This window comes from Pezoporus occidentalis, unplaced genomic scaffold (genome assembly GCF_034315485.1).
Source record: "Pezoporus occidentalis ecotype Australia unplaced genomic scaffold, CSIRO_AGI_Poc_V1 ctg54, whole genome shotgun sequence".
Classification (NCBI taxonomy): Eukaryota; Metazoa; Chordata; class Aves; order Psittaciformes; family Psittacidae; genus Pezoporus; species Pezoporus occidentalis.
The window spans coordinates 3337689-3364388 of NW_026915877.1; the positions used below are offsets into that span (position 1 = coordinate 3337689).

The 26700-nt window shown below is 39.3% G+C and overlaps 2 protein-coding genes across 2 annotated transcripts in view; both read left to right on the top strand.

Moving 5' to 3' along the window:
• LYPD6B (LY6/PLAUR domain containing 6B) overlaps positions 1-4582 on the top strand; it is a 52461-nt gene extending 47879 nt beyond the window's left edge. Inside the window, exon 6 of the mRNA XM_062637782.1 lies at positions 914-4582. Within this exon, the coding sequence (XP_062493766.1) occupies positions 914-1078 (165 nt within the window). The 3' untranslated portion in view covers positions 1079-4582. The remainder of the gene's footprint in view (positions 1-913) is intronic.
• A 1006-nt stretch (positions 4583-5588) lies between these two features.
• The window catches only part of LYPD6 (LY6/PLAUR domain containing 6), a 66930-nt gene continuing 45818 nt past the window's right edge, over positions 5589-26700 (top strand). The window contains exon 1 of the mRNA XM_062637778.1: positions 5589-6110. The gene's annotated coding sequence lies outside the window, so the exon portion shown is untranslated. The remainder of the gene's footprint in view (positions 6111-26700) is intronic.

A 26700-nucleotide genomic window follows, 5' to 3' on the forward strand; every position in this document is an offset into this window, starting at 1 on the left:
CTGCTGACTTCTCTCATGCTGTGGATCCTAGGTAAAAGCTTATTCTTAATAATCAGACATACCCTACCAAAGTGTTATTCTTGACTTACTGCAGTAAGTCAAGTCCTGTTGGAGGAAGTCCAGAGGAGGCCTTGAGGGTGCTCAGAGGGCTGGAGCACCTCTGCTATGGATACAGGCTGAGAGAGCTGGGCTTGTTCAGCCTGGAGAAGAGAAGGCTCCAGGAGACTTTAGAGCAGCTTCCAGTGCCTTAATGGGCTGACAAGAAAGCTGAAGAGGGACTTTTTACAAGCGTCTGTAGGGATAGGATGAGGGGGAATGGCCTTAAGCTGACAGAAGGGATATTTAGATTAGATATTAGGAAGTTCTTCCCTGTGAGGGCGGTGAGGCCCTGGCACAGGTTGCCCAGAGAAGCTGTGGCTGCCCCATCCCTGGCAGTGTTCAAGGCCAGGTTGGACGGAGCTTTGAGCAACCTGGGCTAGTGGAATGTGTCCCTGCCCTTGGTAGGGGCTTTGGAACTAGATGATCCTTAAAGGTCCCTTCCAAACCAAACCAAACCATGATTATCCACTAATTCCTTAGTAGTTGTGAAAGTTAGTTATGTTATTTTTAACATGAAAGATTTCAGACAACAAAACCGAACTTGTCAGTACAGTTAACATGGCTGTATTCATCACATCGTAGTTCTGAAGCCTGGTGAGAGCACTAGCTTGTGAGTTACTCTAGGAAGGCTGGGCTGCATGATTTGGAAGAAGAGTTGTAGCATATATGCTCCAACTGCTGCCTTTGGTCAGGCTGCCAGGCAGAAACAATGAGTCTGTTTAGGTGTAACCTTTGCAACCTGTTGATAGAACATATATCTTTAAAAGCTACTGCTGAATTAGCCTATGTCAAATGATCTCCTTTTTCTCCACAGGAATGTATTTCTTGCTGTGAAGGAATGATTTGCAATGTAGAAATACCAACAAACCACACAAATGCAGTATTTGCTGTATTGCATGCCCGAAGAACATCAGATGGCAGCAAGTGGACAGTCAACATTGCAGTACTTGTGTCAGTCATGGTGGCCATGCTGTTGTGATGCAACACCCTCCTGTTAGATCTGCTTGAGAGGGTCTGCCTGTCTGTGTGCTGTCAGAAACTGTAAGAAGATTGGTTTAGTATGTGCAAGGAGAAATCACTGATACTTCTTAATTATGGAAAATGTAAGGGGACAGTGGAAAGGAAAGGGTACATGATGAAGTCCTTGGATATTTTAGTGAAGATACTTCATATAGCCTGCAGTATTCCAAAAAAAGCTAAACACAGCCACCCACTGATTGGGATGAACTCACGTTATTATAATTCACTATTTTATGATAAAAATGCACATATGCTTGGCATGTTTCTTGAACAGAGAAAAGTATCTGTAGACAATCACAAGATAAAAAAGAACTGTCAGTGGATGATGTACCAACAAGTATCTCAATGGCAACTCTTTTTAAACTGGTTTTCATTGTGCATAAATAACAAGGAGTTTCTTGTCTTGATCAACAGATGTATTTAAGCTTATCTTCAGTTATGGTTTTCATAGAGAACATGTATGGTTTTCATAGAGAACATATATGATAAATTTATTTTTCTGTTTTGACCAGAGCTGTTGTTTCTACTGGAAATAATACAAAATAATTCTTTTTATCTTTCCTTCCTGTAAAATGTCTCACACTCAGATTTTAAACCAGTGTGAAATTGTGTAGAATTTCTGTCTAAAAACAACGAATTGTTTGAGCACCTAAATCAGAATTCCTTCCCCATGCTAAAGGGATCATTTTCTTTCAGTAGTGTCTCACCTCAGCTGAATCTTTGTCATATTGTTCAAAGTGGTGGTAATACCATGACTCTGAAATTGGAGGTACAGTCAAGCAGCTGTGTTATCATAAAAATTGTAAGTGAGCACTTGGTATAAACAAAGAGAGAAGCCTACCATGTTCTGTCTTAATTTGCAGAAGTTTCTCCCAGAAATATTGCCGTCTTTGATGTGTCTTCGACTTGTAAGCCTGTGCTATTGGACATCCCGGGCTTCCGGACATCATTGTTGCATAGCTTTGGCACCCTCATTTGAAACGTTTGGGTCGAGATTCTATTTTTCAGTACAGCTAAGGATTTGACCTGCCTAGCACTTTGCTGTTTTCTTTTTCTAAACTATTTTATTAATTTATTAATATACTGATTTGATTATGAATAAAATAGGTTGTTCTGATCTTTCCCTGTTTTAAATTTCTCATTTCTTAAATGAGATGGTTCAAATTATGATTAACTGTTGAAATAATTTTCAGGAAGGACAGATTATTGAAACTTACTCTCAAAAAGAGAGTCAAAACTGTTCTCTGAAAAATTCAAGTAACTATAAATTGGATTTTTTTTTTTACATAAATGTTGGCTTGATTATTTGCAGGTTTATGTCACTAAATTTATTTAGACATTTAGCAGTTGAAAAAGAGATTCTGGACCATTTTTGGTTTTGTTTATATTCTAAAAATGCCTACACAATATTTTTGGAGTATCTGAATATGTCTAAAAACCCATGATTCATTGACAGGCAATGGTGTAGCTACAAAAACTGGGTGGGAACACTTTTTCCTTGCTAATACAAAATAGTTCTTGCTGTCTAAAGCCAGGTTTTCCAAGCTGTGGGTTCTCGCGACTGTTGCTGTGCCATCCCACAGGTAGACATGATGAAGATGTTCCGAGGAAATTTTAACTTTGTTCAGTGATCACCCCTAGGTAATGTACCTGTAATACTAGTCGTGGTGTCAGACACAGTGACAAGCACATTAAATATTTTTCATCATTAAACATCATGTTTTTGCTGTATGATGCTTGAATTTCTTTGCTTGTGGGAAATTCATTACAGGTTTGCTCTCTGCTCAAAGTTGTCTTCACGTTTCAGGTCATGGTATTTTTCCTGGGTTTGCCTCTAAGCACTAGATGATCCCATAATTCAGTTTCTGGGAATAATTATTGCAGTCTTAACAAGGCCTTAAAGTATCCTATAGTATTCTGTGACTTTACTGTAAGTAATTTACAGTAATCTAAGTGCTGACAGCTGTTTACACTGCAAATGCCACTCCAGAACTTTTGAGAGTGCCGGGGAAACTCTGGAAGCTGCCCAGAGAGAGGGCTCAGGGGCAAACAAAATGGGCTGCAAGTTCTCTACAACTGCCAAGAGACCTTTGGGAGGGGATGTCTCCAGGTGTTTGTTTTTCTTGGTTAAACTGAATTATTTTTTTCCCCATTTGCAAGTCTGAAAAGTTAATAAATTTGCTCATAATTTAAATACTTAATGCATTTGGTAAATAATTGCTTGGAATTAAAAAATAAAAATAAAAATGAAGAATTCCACCGACATGACAAAATAGCATGCTTGATTTTAACTGTCATCTTTTTAAAACTAACAATGAAGACAGCAACCTGTCTGAAATATATGAAAGCATTTGGTGATGCCAAAAGTTTATTTTTTAGCATAATAGAATTCCAGTAGTGGAGGATATTAAGGATGAGTTCTAGTCATCTTGTACATCAATATATTTGTTATTGCAAAGATTAGGAATATTGTTTCTAGAGAAAATGAATATGCAAAAGCTGTTAATGCAATATTAATGCTGCACAAATAGGCACTTGGCTGAAGAAATATAGAATTTAAGAGTGAGTATTAATTTTATCCTTTGCTGTGTTTTATGTATGTAAAAAACTGTATGCTTCTGCTCCCATTCAATTTTAGCCCAATGTTAAATGCTAACACTGTAGAAAAGCCGTATGTGCTGATTGTTAGAGAAAATAACCAGAGCACATATTTTTGGCGTGACTAATGATTGACTGCATAGACAATCTTAACATTAATTTATGGTAGAACTTTTATATTTTATTAAATAGATTCAAGTATCAGCTGTATTTTCTCTTTGGATATTTGTCTGAAATACTCATGGAAGAACTTGAAAGAGTTTTGAAAAAGTCATTTTCAGGTGTTCCATAATGTATGTATTTCATGCATCTCAATTTTGGTTCACAGATGTCATCACTTAAATCTATATGACTTGTTAGTGCCTAAATTAGCCCCACAGCTTTGGAAAGGACATATCTGTAAATGCACATCCATAACTTCATATGTAGACATGTGTTTGCTCATATTTCTATGTACATCCAGCTTCCAATAGTAACATGTTAAATACTGTATTGTCTGTCAGTAATGGCGCAAGGTGTTTATCTCTGGAGATAACAGGCACTGGGTAAAATCAGTGGGTGCCAAACTCATGTGCTTTCATGGGCAAAGTGGTCCCCTTCTGTTACCCTTAGAAACTGAAAAGAATTTATGAGTAATGGCAAGTAAATCAATTTGTGCAGTTGAGGGAAGTGTCATTTTATGATATATGTGAAATGATTATTTTTGTTTTACCTTGCACTGGACAGTCTGTAGAAGATTTATTTTTAAAAGCTTAAATAATTCTTCACTCTTCAGTGTTGGTTTGTGTGATGCTTTCTCATTGCTGCGTTACTGTTGTAAAACTTCTCCAGGAATGTCACTTTTAATTAAAAATATTAAAATGTTTCTGTTGGAAAACGTTTGTGATGAAAAAGGTAAAAATCCTTTTGCGGCTTAAGACCGCTTGCTTGTTGAACGTGTTGAGCAGAAGTTGCACTGAGGGCAGATTCTGTGGATTTTTTCACTTAAGATTTATGCTAGAAATTCATGGAGAGGCAGTCTAGGAGGGATACAGAGGGTACAGCAAGGTAGGAGGGATGCACAGCCAGCCAAAGACATGGGAATCAGCAAGCCTGGACAGGAGAGAGCACTTGAGCCCTGGGGTGAAGGGGGGGGGGGATGGGACAGATGGTTATTTTGACTTTCCTGGTTGATGTAATTGTTTCCAGGGACCTCTGATTTTCCATTGAGTGGAGATTTGCTTTTCCCCCAGGCAGCGTAAGTCAGAACCCTTTCAGTGATGTGAAAGAGCTCTGCCACTTCAGAAAATGGAAATAGTGAGAAACCATTCATCTCAGCTTGAGCCAGCTGAGAGAGGAGCACCTTCCCATCAGTTTGTCACAGATACATGAAGCTGAACAAGCGTGGTGCATATCAGCAGATGCACATTCAATTCTGGTTTCTCGATGAGAGTCACCCTTTTCTCCTGGCTTTACACTGTGAGGTGTGGCAGTGTAAACTGTGTAGCGCTATTGAAGAAAAGATCACTGGTACAAATAATCTATATATGTATGTCTGCATATCTTGGGGAGACTGCTTCTTAAATAAACTCTTGCTACAGGTAAGGAAAGGCTGGCAGAATTAATTCAGTATAGTTTATAATTTCATCTGCTTTGATTTTTACTAGCAGTGACTTCAGGAATCTTTAGGAAGGATTATTATCATGCTGGAGCAGTTTATCCTGATAATCATGGTACCCAGAGGCATTGAAAAGGCATGAAGAATACTAGAGTTAATTCGCATGTCTGAAAATGTGATTACTGTAATCATTACTGAAATAATTTTAGGTATAGCTTTGTAGTATTTAAGTGGAAATAAGCTTTTACTATCACATTTAATCAGAAAAATTTCAGAGAGATACGTGTTTCTGCACTGACCACTTATCAGAAAAAGTGAAGTCCAGGTGCAGGTTAAAATTCCAGATTAAGAGAAGGAACAGTACACAGTCAACTCATTTAAACAGGTCAAAATGCTGATGTCGGATTTTTGCAGCAAATGCCATCAAAAGAAGATTAAGATATTAAAAACAAAAAAAACCTAACCCTGGCTATTTCAAAGCACAAAGCCATTTCTGTAGGAAAATACTTGTTTGTTAACCATCTCTAGACTCTGAATGTCTCCCTAGAAGACACACATGGTTTTACAGTGCTTGCTATGTGCAGGTGCTTCAAATTAGATAAACAAGGCCAGCAGCTATCTCTTAAAAGGAGCAGGACAACGCTTGGCCCTGGTAATACTGGTCCTGGGTTTTAGCTCATGTATCTGGGCAGGATAACCTGGAGCAAGAGCAGTTTCTTGAGTGCTTGAGCCTCTTTCTGGTCCTTGTATTTCAGCTAAGAAGGAAAATTTTCAGCTTTGGAGCTCAGAGGAAAAGGTAGGAATATTGTTGCTTACTGTAGGTTCAGGATTTGCAGTTATACAGATCAGTGTGACCTTGATGGGGAAACTGTCAGATTCTCAGCTGGGGCAAATTTAACCTCCTGTAGGAATAAGGCAGGCACCAGGTGACTAATTAGTCTGTCTTGTCTCTCTGCAATAAGCATGTCTGGTGTTTTGTATTAACTTTTAGTGTTATCTGTTCTAATCTTGTCTTCAAGAAATCAAGAAGATGCAATAAAAACAGCTGTAAGCTTGGAGGAGAGGGTTGGGGTATACTGAGTGTATTTAGTATTCATAATTCATTATTTTAGATTGTTTAGATTTTGTGGTGGTTTGGTGAGGTCATTTTTAACATCGTCATCAGTATTGTACTAAGCTGCTCTTAAAGGAGGGAAAACTAGATATTTGATATTTGAATAGATTTATGCAAAAAGAAAAGTAATATTGTTATTTAGGGGTTTAAAGGTCACATTGCACAGTTCGTTTGTGTTAATTTGTCACAGTCTTAGCATTTATTGTTGTTTTTTTTTTAGTCTGCCCTTTTATCTGTGCCTCTGTAACCAGGGTTATGTGGTGGTGTTCTGGAATGGGAATGTTGTGGCAAAATTAACTGTATTAAGTAGAAAATACATATGTGACTGCAGGTGGAATAAACAATATTAAATAAGGTGAAATATAGGTGAATGGCAAGTTCACATGCAATTATTTTCACTGAATTTTTACAAGATCTAGCTCATGTCATTTGAGAAAATAGATGTTTAGGTCTTGCAAGTTAGCATTTCATCATGGCTTCTGTTTGTTGCTGATTCTGTTGTATATTCCCTCTACTCCAAAAAAAAGAAAAAAATCTGTGTAGGCTACGTAGCACAGATTTGTTACTAACATCACTTCCTGACTGGTGTCTGGTTTTGGCTACTGTTTGAAGAATTTGTTAATAGAGTCCGCACAATGCACCTGCATTTGAGTCTGAATTTGTACCAAAAAGCAAGCTGCATCTGATTTTCTTTTCTATCCATCTGTCTATTTGGTTAATGTTCAAGTGTGTGTTAATGTGCCATTCATCACAGAGAGGCCCTTGGGGTTTCTTACTGAATTTTGTCTCTTGAGGATGCAGGAACATATTATCCTAATTTTATAGTGAGAGATTTGGACAAAGATTTGCTTAAGATTTGTGTTAGGAAGCATTTTGAATACAGGCACTTTGAGGTGAGAGGAGTGAACTAAATGCTGACTTGGAAGAATTTTGTAGCTAACTTTTCACCTGTCTCTTATTCTGAAGATAGATATTAGAAGTGATAACCTGTCTCCTGAGCTACAGCTAGGGTCCTAAGCAGCAGACTGACTTTCTGCTTTTATTCCAGTTTTGAATTAAAATGTGGTTGCCAGATATTGTTCTGGTATTTTGCAAACACTTAGCTTTTCTTTATGCCTAGTTAACATTGATGCATATAAAGTCATATGTGCACATTTAAATGCTTGTTATGCACTATAGCTTTTGTATTTTCTTGAGGGGCAAAATAGATATTTCTGTGTGTATAAGTGAGACTTCTAATTCCATCCCCCGTCTTGTGGAATGCAGATGGGAAATCCATCATAAAATATTTTTGAATTTACCTTTTTTTTGATGGACTAGTATTACTATCTCAATATGCAGTTCATTCTTCTCTTTTTTAAACCGGGGGGGGGGAAGGAAATACTGCCAAAGAACCATATGATACATAAATGGTTTCATGAGTTATGTTTGGAAAAGCATTTATTTTCATGACCTGGGGAAGTCTTAAAGACACTGAATGAGTGCCTTGGTCTGTTGAAGTTGATGGGAATTTTACCATGATAGGACTGGGAATTTAACCAGTCGCCATTGCTCACAGGTAGCTGCTGCTGTGCAATTAGGTAATTTATATTATTGCTTTGATTAAATAAGAGAAATCTATATATTGGCCTGTGGTAAACTGTGCTGGAGCATAGGCATGGGGATGTGATCATTAGGAAGAACTTCTTAAAAGACCAAATGACTTTAAATAAGATTGGCTGCAGTCGATATATGCTCATTTAATTGGTTCTTGCAGCTGGAAAGATTTGTTTGGAGGTTGGGCCTGTGAATTGATAGCAGAAGTGACAAAACAAAGCCTTTTTTAAAAAGTAAGACTAAATTGTCATCACTGCTGAAACGCTGTGTGGATCTGACTAGATAGAGTTTTAAGAAATAACAAGAATCAAACATATGGCTTACTCTAATGCTAATAAGGTTAATGGTGCAGGAAGCCTTCAGAAGTTTAAAAACTGTCTTAACTTCAGGAAAGAAAATGAAGTAATCTGAAGGCAGAAATTTCTAGAAAATGTGATCAAAATTGCATTATCCTTTGAGGCTATTTTGAAGCTCTTCCTCAACATCTCCAGCTTGTAGCTGTCATCTCTTGCACTGTGGTTTTTGCCGGCTGTGTCATTGCCAGGTCCTTGTTGTCACTTACATCCTTTAAGTTTGGACCCTGTCGTTTCAATGACGCCGAGGAGGTCTTTCTCCAAAGTGTATACTCTGGGTGTGTTCTGGAATCTTTGGAAGATAAACTTTCAGTTTAATGAGCTTTTTAATTTGTGGAGCACATGAGGATGTGTGCTTATCAGCTCTTGTGTTTCACAGACTTGTCAGCCCTCTCCTCCCACGCTCCTTTTGGGATGTCATTTGTATGCTGTACAAAGTGCTCCCTCCTGTCCTTCGACTTTCCGAATGAAGTACGCAGAGGAAAGCATATTAAGAAAAAAAACCAACCAAACAAACAAAAACCCAACCACAACAACAAAAAACACCAAACCAGCAGCATTCTGGGTTTTTCTTTTTTGTTGTGGTGGTTGGTTGGTCTTGAGCTACTTTATGGTGATAGCAGCTGTGAAAATCAGTGGGTGCCTCTGGCTGCCTAAGCCGGTTAGGGAGATAGAATATAAAAATCTAAACAGGGCAGATGACAGTCATGAAAGAGACAAAATATCCATTGAAGGGGATAGGCTCTGCAGATATTTTGAGCCTGCAGATGTTTTCATTAGGGTTCAATCTGCAGCTGGGGGTCATCACACAGATTTTATTGGAAAGTCAGGAGCTCTTGGTCTTGAGAAAGACCAAATACAATCCTGTTTGGAAGACTATGATGAGATTTGTGATAAAAAGTCATGTTGTAAAAGTAAAGTAGCCAAACAAAAAGCAGTTAAAAATGCTGCATCTGGGGGCTTGAGGTTTGGGGTTTTTTTTTTGGTTGTTGTTTTTTGCTAGGCTTATACCATAAGGATATACATGCCATTGTTACACCTGGACTGGAATTTAAACCACTGCTGTACACATCACCTTATAACTAATGAGCTCAGAGGTGTTTTGTCAGGGAACATGCAGTGTGCTCAGCATTCTATTAGACCTCAGTGACACAAACCAGTCCAATGTAGTCATTGCTTACAGCATGCTCTTTGTCAGGGCTCATCTACATTTAAAAATTAATGCTGATATAGGGAGGCTGTCAGGCTACAGTAGCTCTACCCAAATAATCTTGTGGTAATCTTGTTTACTGTCATCTTTTTACTAGATAGAGGTAAATTATACAAGAATAATGCAATGTGTCCCCACCTGATATTAATCAGCAATGACTAATGATGAAATCCTGTGGAGGCAAGTTTGTAGCCTCACTGGAAATGATTCCCAGTTATTCCCTGATGAAAGTGTTCTCCATTGCTGCATTTCTTAAAGTACCTTTTTTTTTCTTACTCTTTTTTAGGCATAAGAACAATTTTCTAGAGATCATGAAGATCAGGTGAATATGGTTACTCTCTACTCTTGCTTTTATTGTCTGCCAACAGGCACTTTTAAATACTTCTCCTGGAGTAGTAACACATCCTGAAGGCCACATGCATGGGGAAGCATGTACTTTTCAGACATGTAGGACTCCATTCAGATATATAGTCTTGGGTGACATGGTTTAGCGTGTGCCCGTGGCAGGGGGGTTGAAACTAGATGATCTTACAGCCTTTTCCAACCCAAACCATTCTATGATTCCGTATGACCTCTCATAGCATCTTTGCTGTTTTCAAACTCCTTTACCACCTGAGTCACATAAAATGGATTTTCAGTGTAAGGCTTTGTGGCACCTATTGAATGGTGAGGTGATTCAAGCACAAAGATGCAAAGATGTGCAGATGTTTAAAATTCAGGAATTAAAGTCATGGTATTATTTGCTCTGTAAAGGGTAAATAGTTTAAAAGTGCTTGCCTCCAGTGTTAAATATCTGATGTATTTCTTCTGTTACTGAATTCACTTTACACTTCATTTATTCAGCACTGAAAGAAAAAAACCCAAACCACCCCACCCTGGAATAAAGCCTGTTCACTTGCTTTGCCTGTTATATCTTCTGATGAAGGAAGATCATAATAAGATTTTGCTTTGCTAAACTCAGCAAAGGAGATAACACAGAAGTATTCTTGCAACTGTGCGTTTTTTTCCTTTCATGCATGCCAATAACCTTACAGTGGACAGGAGATGTGCCTTTCACAGAGCCTGGGAAGGTGGTGTTCACCAAGCAGTTCTAGAGTTCAGTCCTGAATGCTTGACAGTAGAAAATTCATTGCTATAATTGATTAAGAACTGTGCTGAGTGCAAATGCTTTCATTCAGATTGAGAGGGCAGTTGTCACACATAGTTAGCTACCTCATATTGGCAGTAAATCAAATGTTTTAGAAATGCCCCATGGAGAACATCAACATGAATTTTCCCTGCAGAACCCCTAAACTGGGACATCATTCCTCTAGTCTGGAAAGCAGCCCATGGAATTCGTCAGTAAAAAGGAATTCCTGGAATTAATATTTATCTCTTTGTTCTTGTGTCAGAACAGAAGTGTTTTTTTTGGCGGTTGGTTTTTGGTGTGTTTTTTTTTTGGGGGGGGGGGGGTGTTGCTGGCTCTGTGTTGGTTTTTTTTTCTTTTGGGTGGGTGTGAGGAGTTTGGAGCAAGAAATGCAGATATGCAAAGTTTTCTAATATATTCCTAAATAAGATACTGAAGAAGGAAAGTTATGCTCTCTCCTCCCATAATTAATACTTTACATAAGGAAAGCCAGCTCTAGAACTGCAATCCCCTTGTACTTTAGAAGTTGTCAAGTAAGGGTTTAGGGACAGCTTAATTGGTGCCTTGGGACTTTTACTGCCTGAATTGCTGGGTGAATGAGTATGCAAATACATAACACCCAGCCATTTGTGGATCATGTTTGGTTCAAGAGGGCAGTTGCCTTTCCTAGATGCTGTGTGCTATTGGCACTTATTCAAGTTTGTTAACAAAATAAAAATCCTTCTCATGGAAAATGTATTTTACTAATGAGCTTTTCTATTGTGTCATTGTTCATGATTGCTCACCAGCTCATCATCTCTTGCTCCCCAGGAGGAAGTTTTCTGCTACTTTACACTAGAGTATATAGAAAGAATAAATTGAAGTGTGGTTATGGAAAGCCTCATCAGGATATCAGGAGTTGATAATTACTTACTTTTTAAAGCCAAAGTATCCTTCTCTACTCTTTGTACTTCAGCTCCTCACAGGATATTTTTAACTAAATTGTTTAGAGCTAGAAGTAACAAGTGTCCAAATGAAAAGCTGGTTTGTTTTTAGAGAAATATTATTTTATTATAATCCCGTGCCTAAACTAATTTGTGGAGGCAACTTTCAGAGAGCTTACTTGAACCTAATGTTTGTTTTCCTTCAGCTGATCATTAGATAGTTTTCTTCTGTCTCTTCTGAAACTGTAAATAAGTGAATTCATGCCATAAAACCCCAATAAATTATGCTTGAATATAATGCCTCTCCCCTTGGTTTTTAATGCATTGATACCTCTGGTCCTTAAAGCCTTGTAGAATAACCCATTAGACTTTTTTATCTTGCCAGGCACTTAGCGAACAGCATAGCAGGCTTGGTAAGCGTTCTGTCTGTTCTACTGTAAAATGAGAGAGCATTGAACATTCTTATTGATATGATTCTCTATTTGAAAATGAGTTTCAAGTCTAAGTAGCCTGCTGGAATCCATTAGCGCAGACAGTTTTAATAGAAATAAATCAAAACATGTATCTATCTTATTTCACTTTTGATGTACAGATATTTTGGTTAGGCTATCTTCTTGTATCACTGAAACTTTTTTCTTTTTTACTATAATATCCTATACCAGACTCATATATGTTATAGCATCCAAGAATGGTTTGAGTTGGAAGAGACATTAAAGATCATCAAGCTTCAGGGACACCTTCCACTAGACTGAGTTGATCAAAGCCCTGTCCAGCGTGGCCTTGAACACTGCCAGGGATGGGGCAGCCACAGCTTCTCTGGGCAGCCTGTGCCAGGGCCTCACCACCCTCACAGGGAAGAACTTCTTCCCAAAACCTAATCTAAATCTTCCCTCTGTCAGTTTAAAGCCATTCCCCCTTGTCCTAACCCTATGTGCCCATGTGAAAAATACATATACATATGCTTTTCTCTTTTATGTGATGTTGTAATGGCTGGATCCTGCCTAAATGGAATTATCTGGCGTTTATGAATTTAAGGTGATTTTAATATTACTTTAACCTGTATTTGAAGAGTTAGCATAATTAAAAGTAATAAGATTCACCAGATTAAAAGAATCTGGTGAATACCTGATCATAGAACTTTCCAGGGGGTTCAGCATATGAAATTTTATATGGAAATTTGTCTTGCTGCAGACAGTACAAGACTCTTGGTTTCAGTTGGTGGTTTGGTAATTTTTTTTGCTTTTGCTAACAATTGTGTGTTTAATTGGCTTGGTCAGCATGCATGTAGCCACTTGGGGAATTGCAGTGTCAAAACCATGTTTGTGGTTGATACCTGTGTGGAGCTGGAATTGCTGTTAGAGTTGTCTCCTAAATATATATATATATATATATAATGAGAATACCTTGTTTTGTGTGTTGCTGCAAGTGGATTTCATCTCCACATGAGAGAAATCTTCAGCTCTCTGCAAATTCCTTCTATTCACTCAGAAAATGCCTTGACTATTCTAAGTTTAAAAGTTTCTTTTTTAAAAGTAATACACATCTAATATAGCTTCTGCCCTACCTGTCAGAAATCAGCAGTGCTAGGGGGTTTAGTTGAGTGATATTTGATTCATAATTTACTCCTTTCTCTTTGTGAATTATTTCCAGAACTAGTTGGTTTTTTTTCTATTACTGCAGCTATAAATAAGTATTCCATTTACATACGTAAGTCATGTCAAAAAATTCCCAGACTTAGTCTTGACATGCAGTCACTCTCCTTTTCTTCGCATATACTGATAATAATTACTAATGGCTGAAGGTTCTAAAACTCATTTGTGCGCTGCTGACTCTCAGGATTTTCAGCAGCTGAAATTTTGTGCCCCTTTAAATTAAATTTTGGAAGTTAAATCTGAATGAGCGTGAAGTCAGTTGAGGGCTGGCTGAGACTTTGTGCTCTTGTCTGCTGTGTGCCTGGCATGATTTAAAAGTATGCCCATGTAGTCATGCACACCTTGAAGTGCTTGGCAACTCTACAGCACTGGTTAAGATTTACCTTTTCTCAGTTGAACTATCCTTTATACCCCTAATTTTAAGGACTCCAAAACACGAAGGGATTTTAAAATATTACTGGTATAGCTTGCATATAAGTGAGACCATCAGGTTCCTGTGCCTGTGTCTGTCAACAGCTATTTGAACTTACAAAAGCTCCTGGGATTGCCACTTGGTAAAGTTCCTTCTAAACTCTATGAATGTTCCTGAAAAGTTCTGAGTTTGTATGAAATGTTGTGATCAATGACCTTTGTCATCTCATTTAATGGGCTGCTTCTTTTTTCTTTTAATTCAAATGTTCCCTGTTCTTATAATCAGCTTTCTATTTCACCATTCTATTGAACTTCTTTTGAGGCCAGATAGGAAATCTAACAAACCTCCAGAAAAATGTTGGATCAACATTTTAGAATCCAAGGTTGGTCTCAGCCTATGGCTGTATACGAAAACAAATGGGAGGTCTGTAGACTCTCTAAAGGATCCACTGAAAGGTGACTTTTGTAATGGGGAGGAAGGAAGCGAAGATTAGTTTTGGTAGGCTCAAATTATGCCGAGAGGTGGCCTCTCTTTCAGGAAACTTTAAGGGATGTATGGATTGGAAGAGGTTAAAGAATGCACCTCCCTCTTCACTTAACGCCTTTTCTCAGCCAGTTTGTGGGACAGGAACTAATGTTTTCAAGGTGATGTTCTTTGGATTATGCATAAAAATGGAGGTGTTCTCCCTCTGTTGTCATGGACACAATTTTCACAAGCTGCCTTTCTGCAGTCTCCTTGCTCTTAGTATTTGTTAATGTGTATTTCATAACATCATGTCCTAAAGGCTGTGTAAAGCAGGAATGTTTCTGTTGTACCCATCTCAGTATCTCAGAGTGTAGTCATGGCGATCCTCTTAACACCCCACACATGCATAGACTTAGATAAGATTTTAGGGTGGTTCTGGATCCTCAGGAAATGGACACTATAGAGGTAATACTGTGCAGCCTTGCTTACTGAGGTAGCATGCCTTTATGCATGCCTTTACACAAGTCCCTTTTTAAACTTTAGATAAAATCCTTTAGCTCTTCTTTGGCCGTTTCATTTTCTGAAAGAGATGCTTATCTCTTTATTTTTTTCTCTCTCTTTACTGAAGGAGTCTCTCCTCTCCCTAAGAAGTCTCTGCTCTCCCTTTATTTTTCTCATGGCCTCATCCTAAGGAGGTCCCATTTAATTCCCCCAGAGTGGAAATCTCTTGTTTCCATTTTTCCTCCTTTGCATTGTCTTGTAAGCATAACATGCCTTTTTCATTCTATCATAAAATTGTACTCTGTATGTATAGGCTATTATCTTTTAAAGTAATTAGTAGCCTTAGAAAATTGCTAGGTGGCTGTGGGCAAAGGAAAACTACTGAGAATACTGTTTGGGGGGGGGTGGGGTGGGGTGTATTTTTGACTATAAAAATCAAAAGCAAATTAAAGACAACACAAGAACTTACAGTGCTAGCCATTTTATAGTAGATGCTTCCAAAAGGCTTAATATAAGTTTATTAAACTTAGAATAAGCTATCTGTAAAATATTTCACACTTTCTTGTGTTGGTTGGAAATACAGGGAGATTATGTGGCTCTATAGGAAATGAGCTATTGATTTTTAAAACACAAAGTCAGTGTTAAACCTTTTCCCCCATCCTTCTCTATATTTGTTGATACAAAAAGGGTAAAGGTTGCTGTGGGGAGTGAAATAGGATGGTGTAAGTAGGGGATTGTGGTTTTTGGCAAGGTTGGTACTCCATGGTGCATCATAGAGTGTCAGGTATCATCCTAAGCCTAATCATCTCCTGGATCCTCAGAGAGAGCCAGCAAGATCTTTCACTGGGGAGCATTGTTTCACTGCCTTCCTCACTGAAAAATGATCTAAAGTAGGTATGGAGAAGTCCTGCTGAAGTGCACAGGTAAGGAGAGAGCAGGAAAGAGAAGTAGTGAGGAAGCATGGTGAGACTGCAGCTGCTGAGCTATTCCTGCACAGCGTGCCGCAGGGCTAGGAAGGGGCAGCCACACTCTTGAAAAGCCAATTACAGAGAAATCTGAGGAGTTAACTTGGGAAGGAAAGGCAAAAAACAGTAGTAGCATGAGCAAACTTGACTTATGGAAATCTTCTGTATAGAGAAGGATGAAAGCACAATCTTGGTTACTGAAATTGCAGTAGCTCAGCACTTCATCGTATAACTGCAGGGTATCAGTTTGATTTGAAACCTAAAACCATTTTGGCTAGGGCAGAGGGATAGTATTAAGATAGTTTGTAGATCCCAGTTGCAACAGTGGTTGCACTGACAATGCACATCTGATTCAGATTTGAACAGAGAGTGCAGTTAACGATGCTTCTTGAGACACCTTCATTCAAGAAAGGAAGTTATCAAAAGGAAAATCAGACCATATGCAAGGACATTGGTGCTGCGTGTGTAACAGAACTTTTATCCATCTATCATCACCCCATTCAAAGCAGTCATTATGCCTGTGCTTTGCTGCGACTGCTGTGGAATTTGCTATCCTAAGGCAAGTAATTTCAGAGCTTCCTTAACTGACCTCCAGCCCTTGCTGCCATTAAGTCCTGTAAATCTCTCTGGTATGAATCCAGCCCAGGTAGATGATTTTGGAGATAGTAACAGAGGCTGGATTGCAGTGGGGTTTGGGTTTTTTTCTGTTATTCTATTTTTGAAAAAAAGCTGAGGGAGTGTCCTTCTCCAAAGACGGTAGCGATGTGGATGAGAGAATAATAGGGTGGAATAAGCAGCTGGAAGGATTCAGAAGCTAATATACGAAATTATTTTTTTCAGGCCTTGTAATTGAAATGAAAATATTCTGATATGTTTAGCTTAGCTAAATTAGTCACAGATCACACCCAGATAACAAAGGTACAAAGTGTTTGTGGTCCTATTAAGGTCAAGTGCTCTTGTACTGGTTTTGATAAGGATGCAAAAGGCTCATGACTAGGCATGGTACTGGGATGTGAGCAACACCTGCGTGTGCTCCTTATGTGATTTTCTGTTCCATTTGTGTAATGTAGGGATAAAAGCATCTGCATCACTCTACCTGCATTTGGGGAGCAAAACCTGTTTGACCTTAATGATAGTGAAGAACATGCTCCCTTTATGTTTCAGTCTTCACTGAAGGTATTTAGCTTCTGCTTTCAATATTCATTTAGTAATTATTATATGGTAATTTTAAACTTTACAGAGTAAATTGTAAAATTGGTGCTCGCACCAAAGGCCCTGTGCGTGCTGAAAGTACTTATCTAACATTTCCCCATGTAACATCTTCTGTTTCTTCCTTCTTACTTTGTTGCAAACTGCCTTAGGTGTTTTTGAGACACATTATTAGTCTTGCCTTAGAGAAGAAGCTTCCATTAAAAGCTAGGCTGCTGTTGACTGACATGGAGCCCAAATACCTTACAGAGTATCGCTTGTTCGTCTGACCTGCCTGCACTGTCTTGTTGCCCTGTTCCAGGCTAGCTGTGTGCTTCTCCTCCCCATGTGTGTGATGGCCTGGGCAGCCAGTGACTGTGGTATCAAGCTGTGGTACCCCTTTAGCAACCCATGCTTATCTGAGATACAGGGGTCCAGAACTGGTGTAGAGAGACAGAGTCATTGCTCTTCACTTCTAAACCTCATTTGCATATATTGATTGATTAGTTCTAATTTTTATAATATTTGTTTTCTTTGTGATGAACCTTGAGGGAACCTGCAGCCTCTGTCTGCTTAAACTTTAAATGAAACCTACAGAAGTCTTTGTAGGATGTCATCTGCAGGCACTATTTCCATGACATCTGTCATGGGCCATCTATGATAGCAAGGACCAAGGGACAGGTGAACTTCATTTGTGGGGTTTTTTTCCTGTGCAAAAGTTGGAGGTAAACATCTATCAAGGAGAGAAGAATTTATGTGGGGTCCTTAGGCTAGAAATACTCAAGTTTCCCTGATAGTTGCAAAGTGAAACAAAAGGATCCGTCTGAGGAAAGCAAAACTTCAGAAAATAAACTGTAGATAGGTGCTGTGCAGGAAAATCCCTTTGGTTTTAAAAGAAAAAGAAAAATACATTTTTGTTTTTTTTTCTCATGACTTTAATTTTTAACGAGAAAGTACCCCTATACAACACATCTATGTGTGGTATCATTAAAATAGCAATAATCTTTGTATTGCATTTATTTTTCCATACTGCAAGTCATAGTGTCATTTTTTTGTGCCACTGACTTTTATGAGACATTATGAGTTGGTTATTGGTCAGTTTAGCCAGATTACACAATATATGTGCACCAGAGCTAATTGCATATAGCCTTGTCTTGCACAGATACCCTCCAGAACTGTGTGTACTTCAGCAGCTGCTTAAACCGCTATACTCCCTAGAATTAACTAGTAATCAGACTTCTGGCCATGGCTAATAAAATAACACTGAAAAGGTTTGCCTATCATAAAGATCTGACGGAAAAAAAAACAACACGAAACCAAGTGTTTTGAATATTTGGGTAACTCCTAGGGTTTTTTCACGATTGCACTGTGTAATTCTGTCTTTGCTCTTCTGTAAAGTACACAATTCCTGTGTCAGAGGTGTTATGGGGGTGTATCAGAAGGCACCTAGGCTGCCAAAGCTTTAGCATTTAATAGTGTAAACAGCCTTGGCCTGAATTTTTGACCATCAAAAGCAGTGTTGAGGGAATCCATTTCAGGGTGTTCAATAAGCTGGACGTCATCCCAGCCAACTTTGTGCCACCATGCAGGCAAGGCTACTCATGGCATTAAGAATCTAACTTCTGGGACAACAAAGTCCTTTCCAATCAAGAGATGGGAGGTAGTGGCTGAAGTTCTCTCACTGTCAGTGAAAGACAGGCTTCTTAGGAGCAGATTTCCAAGTAGGTACATAGCAGTGTTTTTAAAGCCACCTATATTCCAAAGGAATTTTACAATACCGTTAAAAGCCCTGGCTAACATGTCAAAGCCAAATTTTCAGACTGGTCAATAGGCTGTAAGTCAGTATAGATGCTTGAAAATATTATCCATGGCGAATAAAGATCATAATCATTTATATTGCTAATAAATCCTTGTAGTTTTATTGCTAAAGCTGCCAGAAATGCATTAAGAATGGATTTTTGTGAGTTTTAATGATATGACTAATCCTGGCTGAATTCAAATAGGAGAACTAGCATGAACATGTATTTCTCAGTGCAAATAAAGACTGAGTAATTTGTCTCCCATGAAAAGCAGCTTTGCTAGTTTTGTACTCCTCCCTCTGATGAGCTGGTTGTCACCAGCCATAATGCAGTAACATGAGTTTTGCCTGAAGATCCAGTGAAGTATGATACTAAGAATTTCTGTGGACTGTTTTTTTTCTGCCTTTTTTTCTTTTCTGGATATTATAACTGAAGGTCAAATAATGCTGCATGACTGATACAGAGGCCTTGAGATTATCCTGACAGTTAGATAAGGTGGATGCAGGTGACTGTGCACTGTACTGTGGGTCTGTGCCTTGTAAAGTAACTAAATGTGAAATGCAGTCTCCTCTGAAGCTCTTAAGTGCACAGCAATTACATAAAATTTGCTCAACTCTTTCTGGTATCTGTTGAAATCTAAGCGAGGAAAAATGTGGCATTAGACATTAAGATTGATAGAATCCTTGATAGGCCATAGCAGCTCAATAGCTCTGTGTTTGCTTGAAGGATTTCTTCAGTATTCCCATTGTTAGTTTAAACTTGATAAATGCAAGGAGATAGTGCAAATGGAAGGCTGGGCTATTTTGTTTAAGTGGAGGTAAGATAGTATTTTACTTGTTTGCTAGCTAGTCAAAATTGTATTTTTTTTTATTCTGAATATAAGCTGAAGTGTTGCAACATTCATTTTCTGGTGTTTGCTCGGTGTGCTGTTATGCCTTTTAAAAAACCAAACGTGATACTTGCCAGGGAGGGGCAATCCAAAGGCTACTTCTTTCCAAAAGCAGTGTAACCCTAGTGTTGGGCACTGATACGTGTGCAACAATGGTGTTATTCATGCTGGTCTTCAGAGATTGAAAATGAGTGATTAGATAGGCTGTCCTTCTCGGTCTGAGAAAATCGGGACTGTGCTCTTTTCCACATTTATACAGGAAAAGGTATCGGGAGGGGGGTGTGGGTGGGAATTAGCATTTTTCAGTTCCCAGAGAGAGAAGCAAGGTCTGCTGCTGGATGTTAAAAGATTTCCTAAGTGCTGGCAATACTGAAAACCATTTGCAGAAACTGCATCTAATGTATCTAGTAATATGCTGGACCAAAATACTGATTCTGCTGATCTGATCTAAGCTGCATATTGGTGTTAATGCTTTGTGCTTCTAAAGGGCTCCCTTTGTTCCCTTACCCCCAACACCTCCCCCCCACCCCCCGTTTTGACATCTTATTCTCTAAAGTGGCAAAGCAAAACCTGACAGTTTTGGTCTGGGTGAAGTCTGAATGCTAAGGCATCATCTCTGACATTCCTCACACTGTGGGTTTGACCCCTGAACACATGAAATAGACCCATCTCTGTTTCCTCAAATCCAACAAATGATGGTAACATCATCGAACTAAGATATCGTTCCTCAAACAAAGTAATTCATCGCTTAGTACACAGAGTGAGATGGCTAAAGTTTGCTTACACAGCATTAAAGTAGGTTTTGCAAAAGCATTTCAGAGCTGATTCTTTATGAAAATTCTCATTAAAAATTATATTTAGATTTGCAGTTTCTCCTTGTATCTGTCTTTCCAGGAATAAAATCATAGATTCATAGAATGGTTTGGGTTAGAAGGGACCTTAAAGCTCTTCCAGTTGCAATCCCCTATCACAGGCAGGGACACCTTCCACTACAGCAGGTTGCTCAAAGCCCCGTCCAACCTGGCCTTGAACACTGCCAGGGATGGGGCAGCCACAGCTTCTCTGGGCAACCTGTGCCAGGGCCTCAGCACCTTCACAGGGAAGAACTTCTTCCTCATCTCCCCTCTGTCAGTTTAAAGCTGTTCTCCGCTGTTCTACCCCCGTCTGCCCATGCCAAAAGCTCCTCTCCAGCTTCCTTTTTGGCCCTTTTAGGTACTGGAAGCTGCTCTAAGGTCTCCCTGGAGTCTTCTCTTCTCCAGGCTGAACAATCCCATCTTTCTCAGCCTATGTCTATAAGAGAGGTGCTCCAGCCCTCTGGTCGCTTTTGTTGACTCCTCTGGACTCGCTGCACCTCCAATACGGCGTGGCTTTGAGACATTTCAAATGGTGTTCGGCATGTTCTGCATGTTCTGCTTGGTTTGATCCTGCCTGATGTTTGTTCATGTTGTCTTCAGACTCTGCATACTTTTCCTGTGCTCTTCACATAGTAGATACCTGCCCAGGCCCATGTGTACACACCTGAGGGATTTAGCTTTGCTGTCTTTGATTTTGCTCCCATTCACATGTAACTAATCTGTTAATGCTACAACTTTATGAATATGAAAGAGGAAGAATTCCCTTACTGATCTTCTCATACTGAGAATATGGCTTTTGTAAGCATTGCCCTTTAAAATACTCAGCCAGGTTTGAATGACTGCCTGTTTTACAGTCAGGATAATGTAGGACCTATCTGTGACAGGCTGTGTAAAGTTTGGGAACAAAAAGCAGGCGTTTGTTTCCTGTCTGTCGTGCCTTTTTCTCGCTGTATTTAAAAATAGGCTTTTGTTTTAAGAAAACTGCTGTGGATTACTGTATTTACGGCCACTTAAAATCCATAAAGGGCTCTGGGCTTTAGCCCAGGTAGACCTGGCTTCTACAGCTGACAATATAACCTGAGTGAGAGAAGTTTGCTGATTTAGAAAAGCAAAAGAAGGATGCAATTGCATTCAAGAATGTCGGAAAACCTCTTTCTAGAGGCGCAGAAGAGCGAAGGGACTGAGCTGATGTGTGTACATTAGGCATGTGGGAGTCACACATTGCCAGTGATAAAACAAGCACTGCAGAAAAAGAAAGAAGAGAAACACAGGCTTGGGTTTTCAGGAGAGTACTGACTGAAGAACATTATGAGCCCCTGTCTTCAAATTACACGCTGAAGATTTTGGATAAATCGGATCCAATGTCTTCATAGGAGCAAGCTGAGTTTTGGAAAAGAACATCTTAAGAGAAAAATCTGTGCTCAGAGGAACAAAGTTTGGCAGACTGGAAGCAAATAGTCTAAAGTCAACAGAAACATCGTCAAGATGCTGCTGGAGAGCATAGGAGTGTCACAGGGCTCCCCAAATCAGAGCCAGCACAGCTGAAAAATGCAGCTTTTATATGAGCTGGGCATGGAGGACAAAAGGTCTGGTGATCTGGAGGGGTAAAACGCCATCATTGAAAGGAACAGAGATCCTAAATTAAAGCTCTGGCTTAGGTACAGGGTTGAACACTGACGTCTGTCCTACTGAAGCTGAGAAAACATAGTGAACCGTTGTTTTTTTTTCACTACATAGAAAAAAAAAATTAAGTGAAATCTATACATGCAGCCCATTGGAGAGGACACTATTCTGAATCATCAAAACGCCTTGGCTATTTTGCACTTGCACAGACTGCCAAATATTGTGTAGTTCAAAATGGTAGAGGATGATTTGCAAGAGGGACAACCTGCCTGCAGGAGAGGTCAGAACTGGGGATTTTCTATATCTGAACAAAAGCTCCTCTGCAGCTGTCTGAAGGGCAACAGCAAGAGGGATGTTATTAGGGATAACTGAAGGTGTCTTTCAGATGTTTGAAATGCATAATCCTAAACTACCTTTGCAGGAATGTCCATTGTCCATGGAAAGGCCAGCTGGCTATGCTTTGTTCTTGAAGTCTGGGAAAATGTCCATTAACTTGTAGTCCAGGAGAATGGCATTAATTGTGAAATCTTGAAAGTGGACATTAATAAGTTTTGCCATTAATATAATATCACCCTTGTCATTAATCATGCTGCATTAGCAGAATATGCTCCTGACTAGAAGGAATTTTGTTTCACTCATCCTACCCCCACTGTTAAAGACTGTTATTGCTCTTCAGATTAACAAGATAAAGTATTCATTAATGAATTGGAAAACCAAGTTAGAACTCTCAAACACTATTTGCAGTGTCCCACCCTTTTGGAAAGGGGCTAGGACAGCTGGTTGTCATAAAGTTTAGCACTGTCGAAGCAGCAAGAGATGTTCCCCGAGGTGTGCAGAGATGTGCTGTTTGCAGAGGATGTTCCAGTTGCGGTCTGGTGCCCACATAGCAGAAAGTCTAGAGAACTCTATGGCCATGAATGAGGCATCCTCATCCTTGTTCAGATGCAGCCTTGTTTAATGTGCTTGGCTTTCCCAATGCTGAACCAAGGCTGATGCTGTTTATCAGAGTATTAATTATTCTTGAACAGGGAGTTTTGTGGCAGTAATTTTTTTGTGTGAAATGAAGGGATATTGGTGATGAAAATGGTCTGGACATGGTCAGTTGTCATTGTGCTACTTTAAGAACAGAATCATTGAAGTGATAGCTAATGAGCTTGAAAAATATGGAAAGAAAAAAATAAATTCTAAACAAATCCAACAAAAAACTGTCTCCCTAAATAAAAATATTCCATCTTTGGTACTCATAACCAAGATTTGAAGAAAAAAAACCCTGAATTTTCAAGACTTGAAGAAGCGCACAAACACATTTAATATTCTAAAAAATATCCACGTGTGCCAATGAATCTAAAAGTAGTTGGACAGCAGCACTTGGCAGCCTGATTGCAAACGTTTTGCACACCCATGGGGAGGGGGCTGGATTTCAGTTGTGGTTTCCTGAGTTTTGCAGCCTGGGGAGCGCTCACGTGTTGCCCAGTTACTATCGTTGTGGCGTTTGTGGTAGATCTCATCTTACATTCTTTTCTGCTCGCTGTGGATCCCTGTCTCTCCCAGGTGAGGGCATTTATCTTTACACTGATGCAGTTTTACAGCTCCTCTGATTTCTGTGGAGAAGCAGACTGCTTGGCTCCATGGCTGTTAGCATACGTTGGTTACTGAGGAATAAACAGATGGGAGAAGTTGTGTTTGTTTTTCAGGTTCATTATAGATCCTTTAAAATACTGCCTGTTCACCCACTAGATATGAAGACACCTAGGTACAGTCCTAATCCCATGACCTAATTTTAATATTGCCTAGACAATGCTATTATTAATTGAGTACAAAAAAAGCTAAATTATTTGGCAATTGACGGGTGGCATCTGGTAGTATTTTTGGATGGTTTTACATGCATGCCAAAAGCCAGAGTGTGTCAGCATTTTGAAGTAGCTGACACTGGGTCCTTAATCCTGTGTGAAAATCACTAAATGCAAGTGTTTGATTAGCATCTGAGTTCTGCAGTGAGTATTCAGAAATGTTTTCAAGAGGGAGTAGGTTGAACTCGACCATTTTCAATTCTACTCAGAAAATAATGTCTGAGTGTTCCCTTCCAGTTTAGTTCAGTCTTAGCTCCAGAAGTGAAAGTAGCTTGCAGAAAACAGTCGTAGCTGTCTGCAACAGCCATGGCTCTTGGCAGGTATGTGCAGTATTGAACTCATTATTGAAAATAAGGCATGCATATGGGATGTTGTTCTTGGGTCCCTGGGATCTGAGTGGAGAAATGGGGACGACTGAGTGGTCTGGGTTATAACTGTGCTCGTGAGGTTCATTGTCCCCTGGGAACACTTTCTACTGGTGTGTGAGTAGTTTGGAGACAGAAGGGAGAGGAAGGGCACAGAGTGAGTCCTGTGGGTTGAGACCACTTGGGCAAAGAGCTGCACTTCTGAAAGAACAAGTTGCACAAGAACAAAGGGGACCTACTGGAATCATGCATAGGCAAAGGCAAGCGCAAGAAATAACTTCAGTAACCTGCTTGAACATCACAGCATACAATGAATTACAGTGCTAGCAGTCTGGTGCAGACTACTGTAATAACACCAAGAATGGTGATGGCTGCAGGAGTGGAGCCAGCACTTCCATGAAGCCACCGAACAAACAGTGAAGCATTATTTATACATTTGTTTGGCATCTATTTTTAATTAATATCTAAAGTTGTATGTGTTTGTAAGTAGGCACTTAACACAAAGGTCTTAGAGCTGATCAGTTAATCAGTAGCTGTAGCAGTGGCTTCCCACTGCACACCAAACTCTTCTTTTGGTTATCTTTCTGATTTTCATCTGACAGGTTTTTCTGTGCCCACTTAGAAAATGGCTTCTCTTCAAAGGATTTTTCTTAATCACATGAAAATACCATGAGAAGAAAATATTTGTTACTAGTGATGAAGCAATTATCCCAAATATGTCAACTCATTGCAGTCTCCCATTTAGGACGGAGGTAGATGGCTCTGTGAAGCAGCTTACTGAGCAAACCAGCTGTGGCCAGTGGGAACAGTCTTGCAGATAACCCACACAATTACAGCTGTTGCTCAGGATCACCTAGTAAATAATCTGAAGTAATGATTGAGATCCTGGGGGCAAAAAAAGGGAGAAAACCCCAAACAGAAGGGAGGATAAATTTGTACCAATGTGCACAGTATTGTAAATAACCAGAAACACTGTACTCAGCCCAAAAAGATGCTGGTAGAGTGGAAGAAAAATACAGCTGGGGTTTTATAGCTGTTGACAGTCTCTGTTCTCAGTGACTTGTAGGCTGATTCACTCCAGCTCACTGCAAGAATGAAATAACTGGATCAAATCTGGACTGGCCATCTTTGCATTCAACATTTATCTCATCCTCTCTCTCATAAAGAATCTTTTTAGCCAGCTTGGGAGCAGCTTGAAAGAAAATTAGGGAAACAAAGATGCAATCTTGGAGTGACATATCGTAATGAGACCTCTCAGTCTCTCAAACTTTCTCATTAACTTGCACCAAACACAGGCTTCAAAAATTACAAAAGGATTTTCTCTCATAGCCCATAAATAGTCTGTGCTTAGAGTATACCACGTTGTCTCAGTCTTCTTGGCTTATTCCCAAAGCAGCTTCTTTTGGCATGCTACGGTTGATGGGAATGATATTGTAGGAAGAACAAAGTACAGTTTTTCCAAAGGAAATAATAAATCTGCCGTGGGCTTTCAAAGCAAGCTAGCATAATCAGAAAGTGATATATTTTATGTTTTTTAAGAATGTAGGAAGAACACAGATGTTACTTTGGACCATTAACATCTTCACTATAAAGACATGCAAAATATTTCCTGTGGCTTTTCCCTTTTCTTTTGTTTGTCACCTTTTTTTATTAAAATAAAAGCTTTTTTTTTCATCCTGTATATTAAACTTGGCAACATCACAGCTCTGCCAATGCCAGTATGGTAGGGTGAGCAATTACAGCTGAGTATTTTTAAAACTTTTGTTAAATCTGCTTGTCATTCCACCATTTCATATTTTATCTCCTTAACATATAAGCTCAAAAAAGACATGTAGCTGGAAAGCAACTCCATCTATAAAACAAGGGCAGCAGGCAATACAGTTAGGCTGCTGGCATTAGATATCCAGTAAGTTTGACCTGAAAGTGAGAGGCAAACCCCAAGACGATGTTCATAATTAAAAAAATATTAAACTATTGATGGAGTTAACTGGGGGGGTGGGGGTGGGGGGTGGGGAACAGAGACATTTGAGTTTTTGTTTGGGTGGGTTTTTTTGTTTGGTTGGTTTAGTTGTTTTGTTTTGTTTTGTTTTTTGTTAAGGTTTGGTTTTTGTTGTTTGGTTGGTTTTTCTATAGTGTAATGAAGACTGAAGTTGGTGGGAGACTTGCACTACTTCAGCTTCAGTGGGCTTTAGATCAGGTGCTTAATAACATTAGGTGCCCAGTTTTTATCTGAACAAGGGCTCCTTGTTTTGGGGTACTGTGAACTCAGGTGGTCCTAATGAAGGCTGGAACTGTCTCTGAACGAAAAGGTCACATGTGTGATGCTGGATGGTTCAGAGATCTCTTCCATTCCCAGAACCTTGCAGAATGCTTTAGGGTTAAAAATTGCACAAGTCTCTTTCAGAGTCCAAGAGAAAGAGTTGAAGCAAATGTGTGTACACGTCCTCAGAGCTTTCTGACCAGGGATCAGCAGAATAATTACTGTGATACTTTAGTAACAC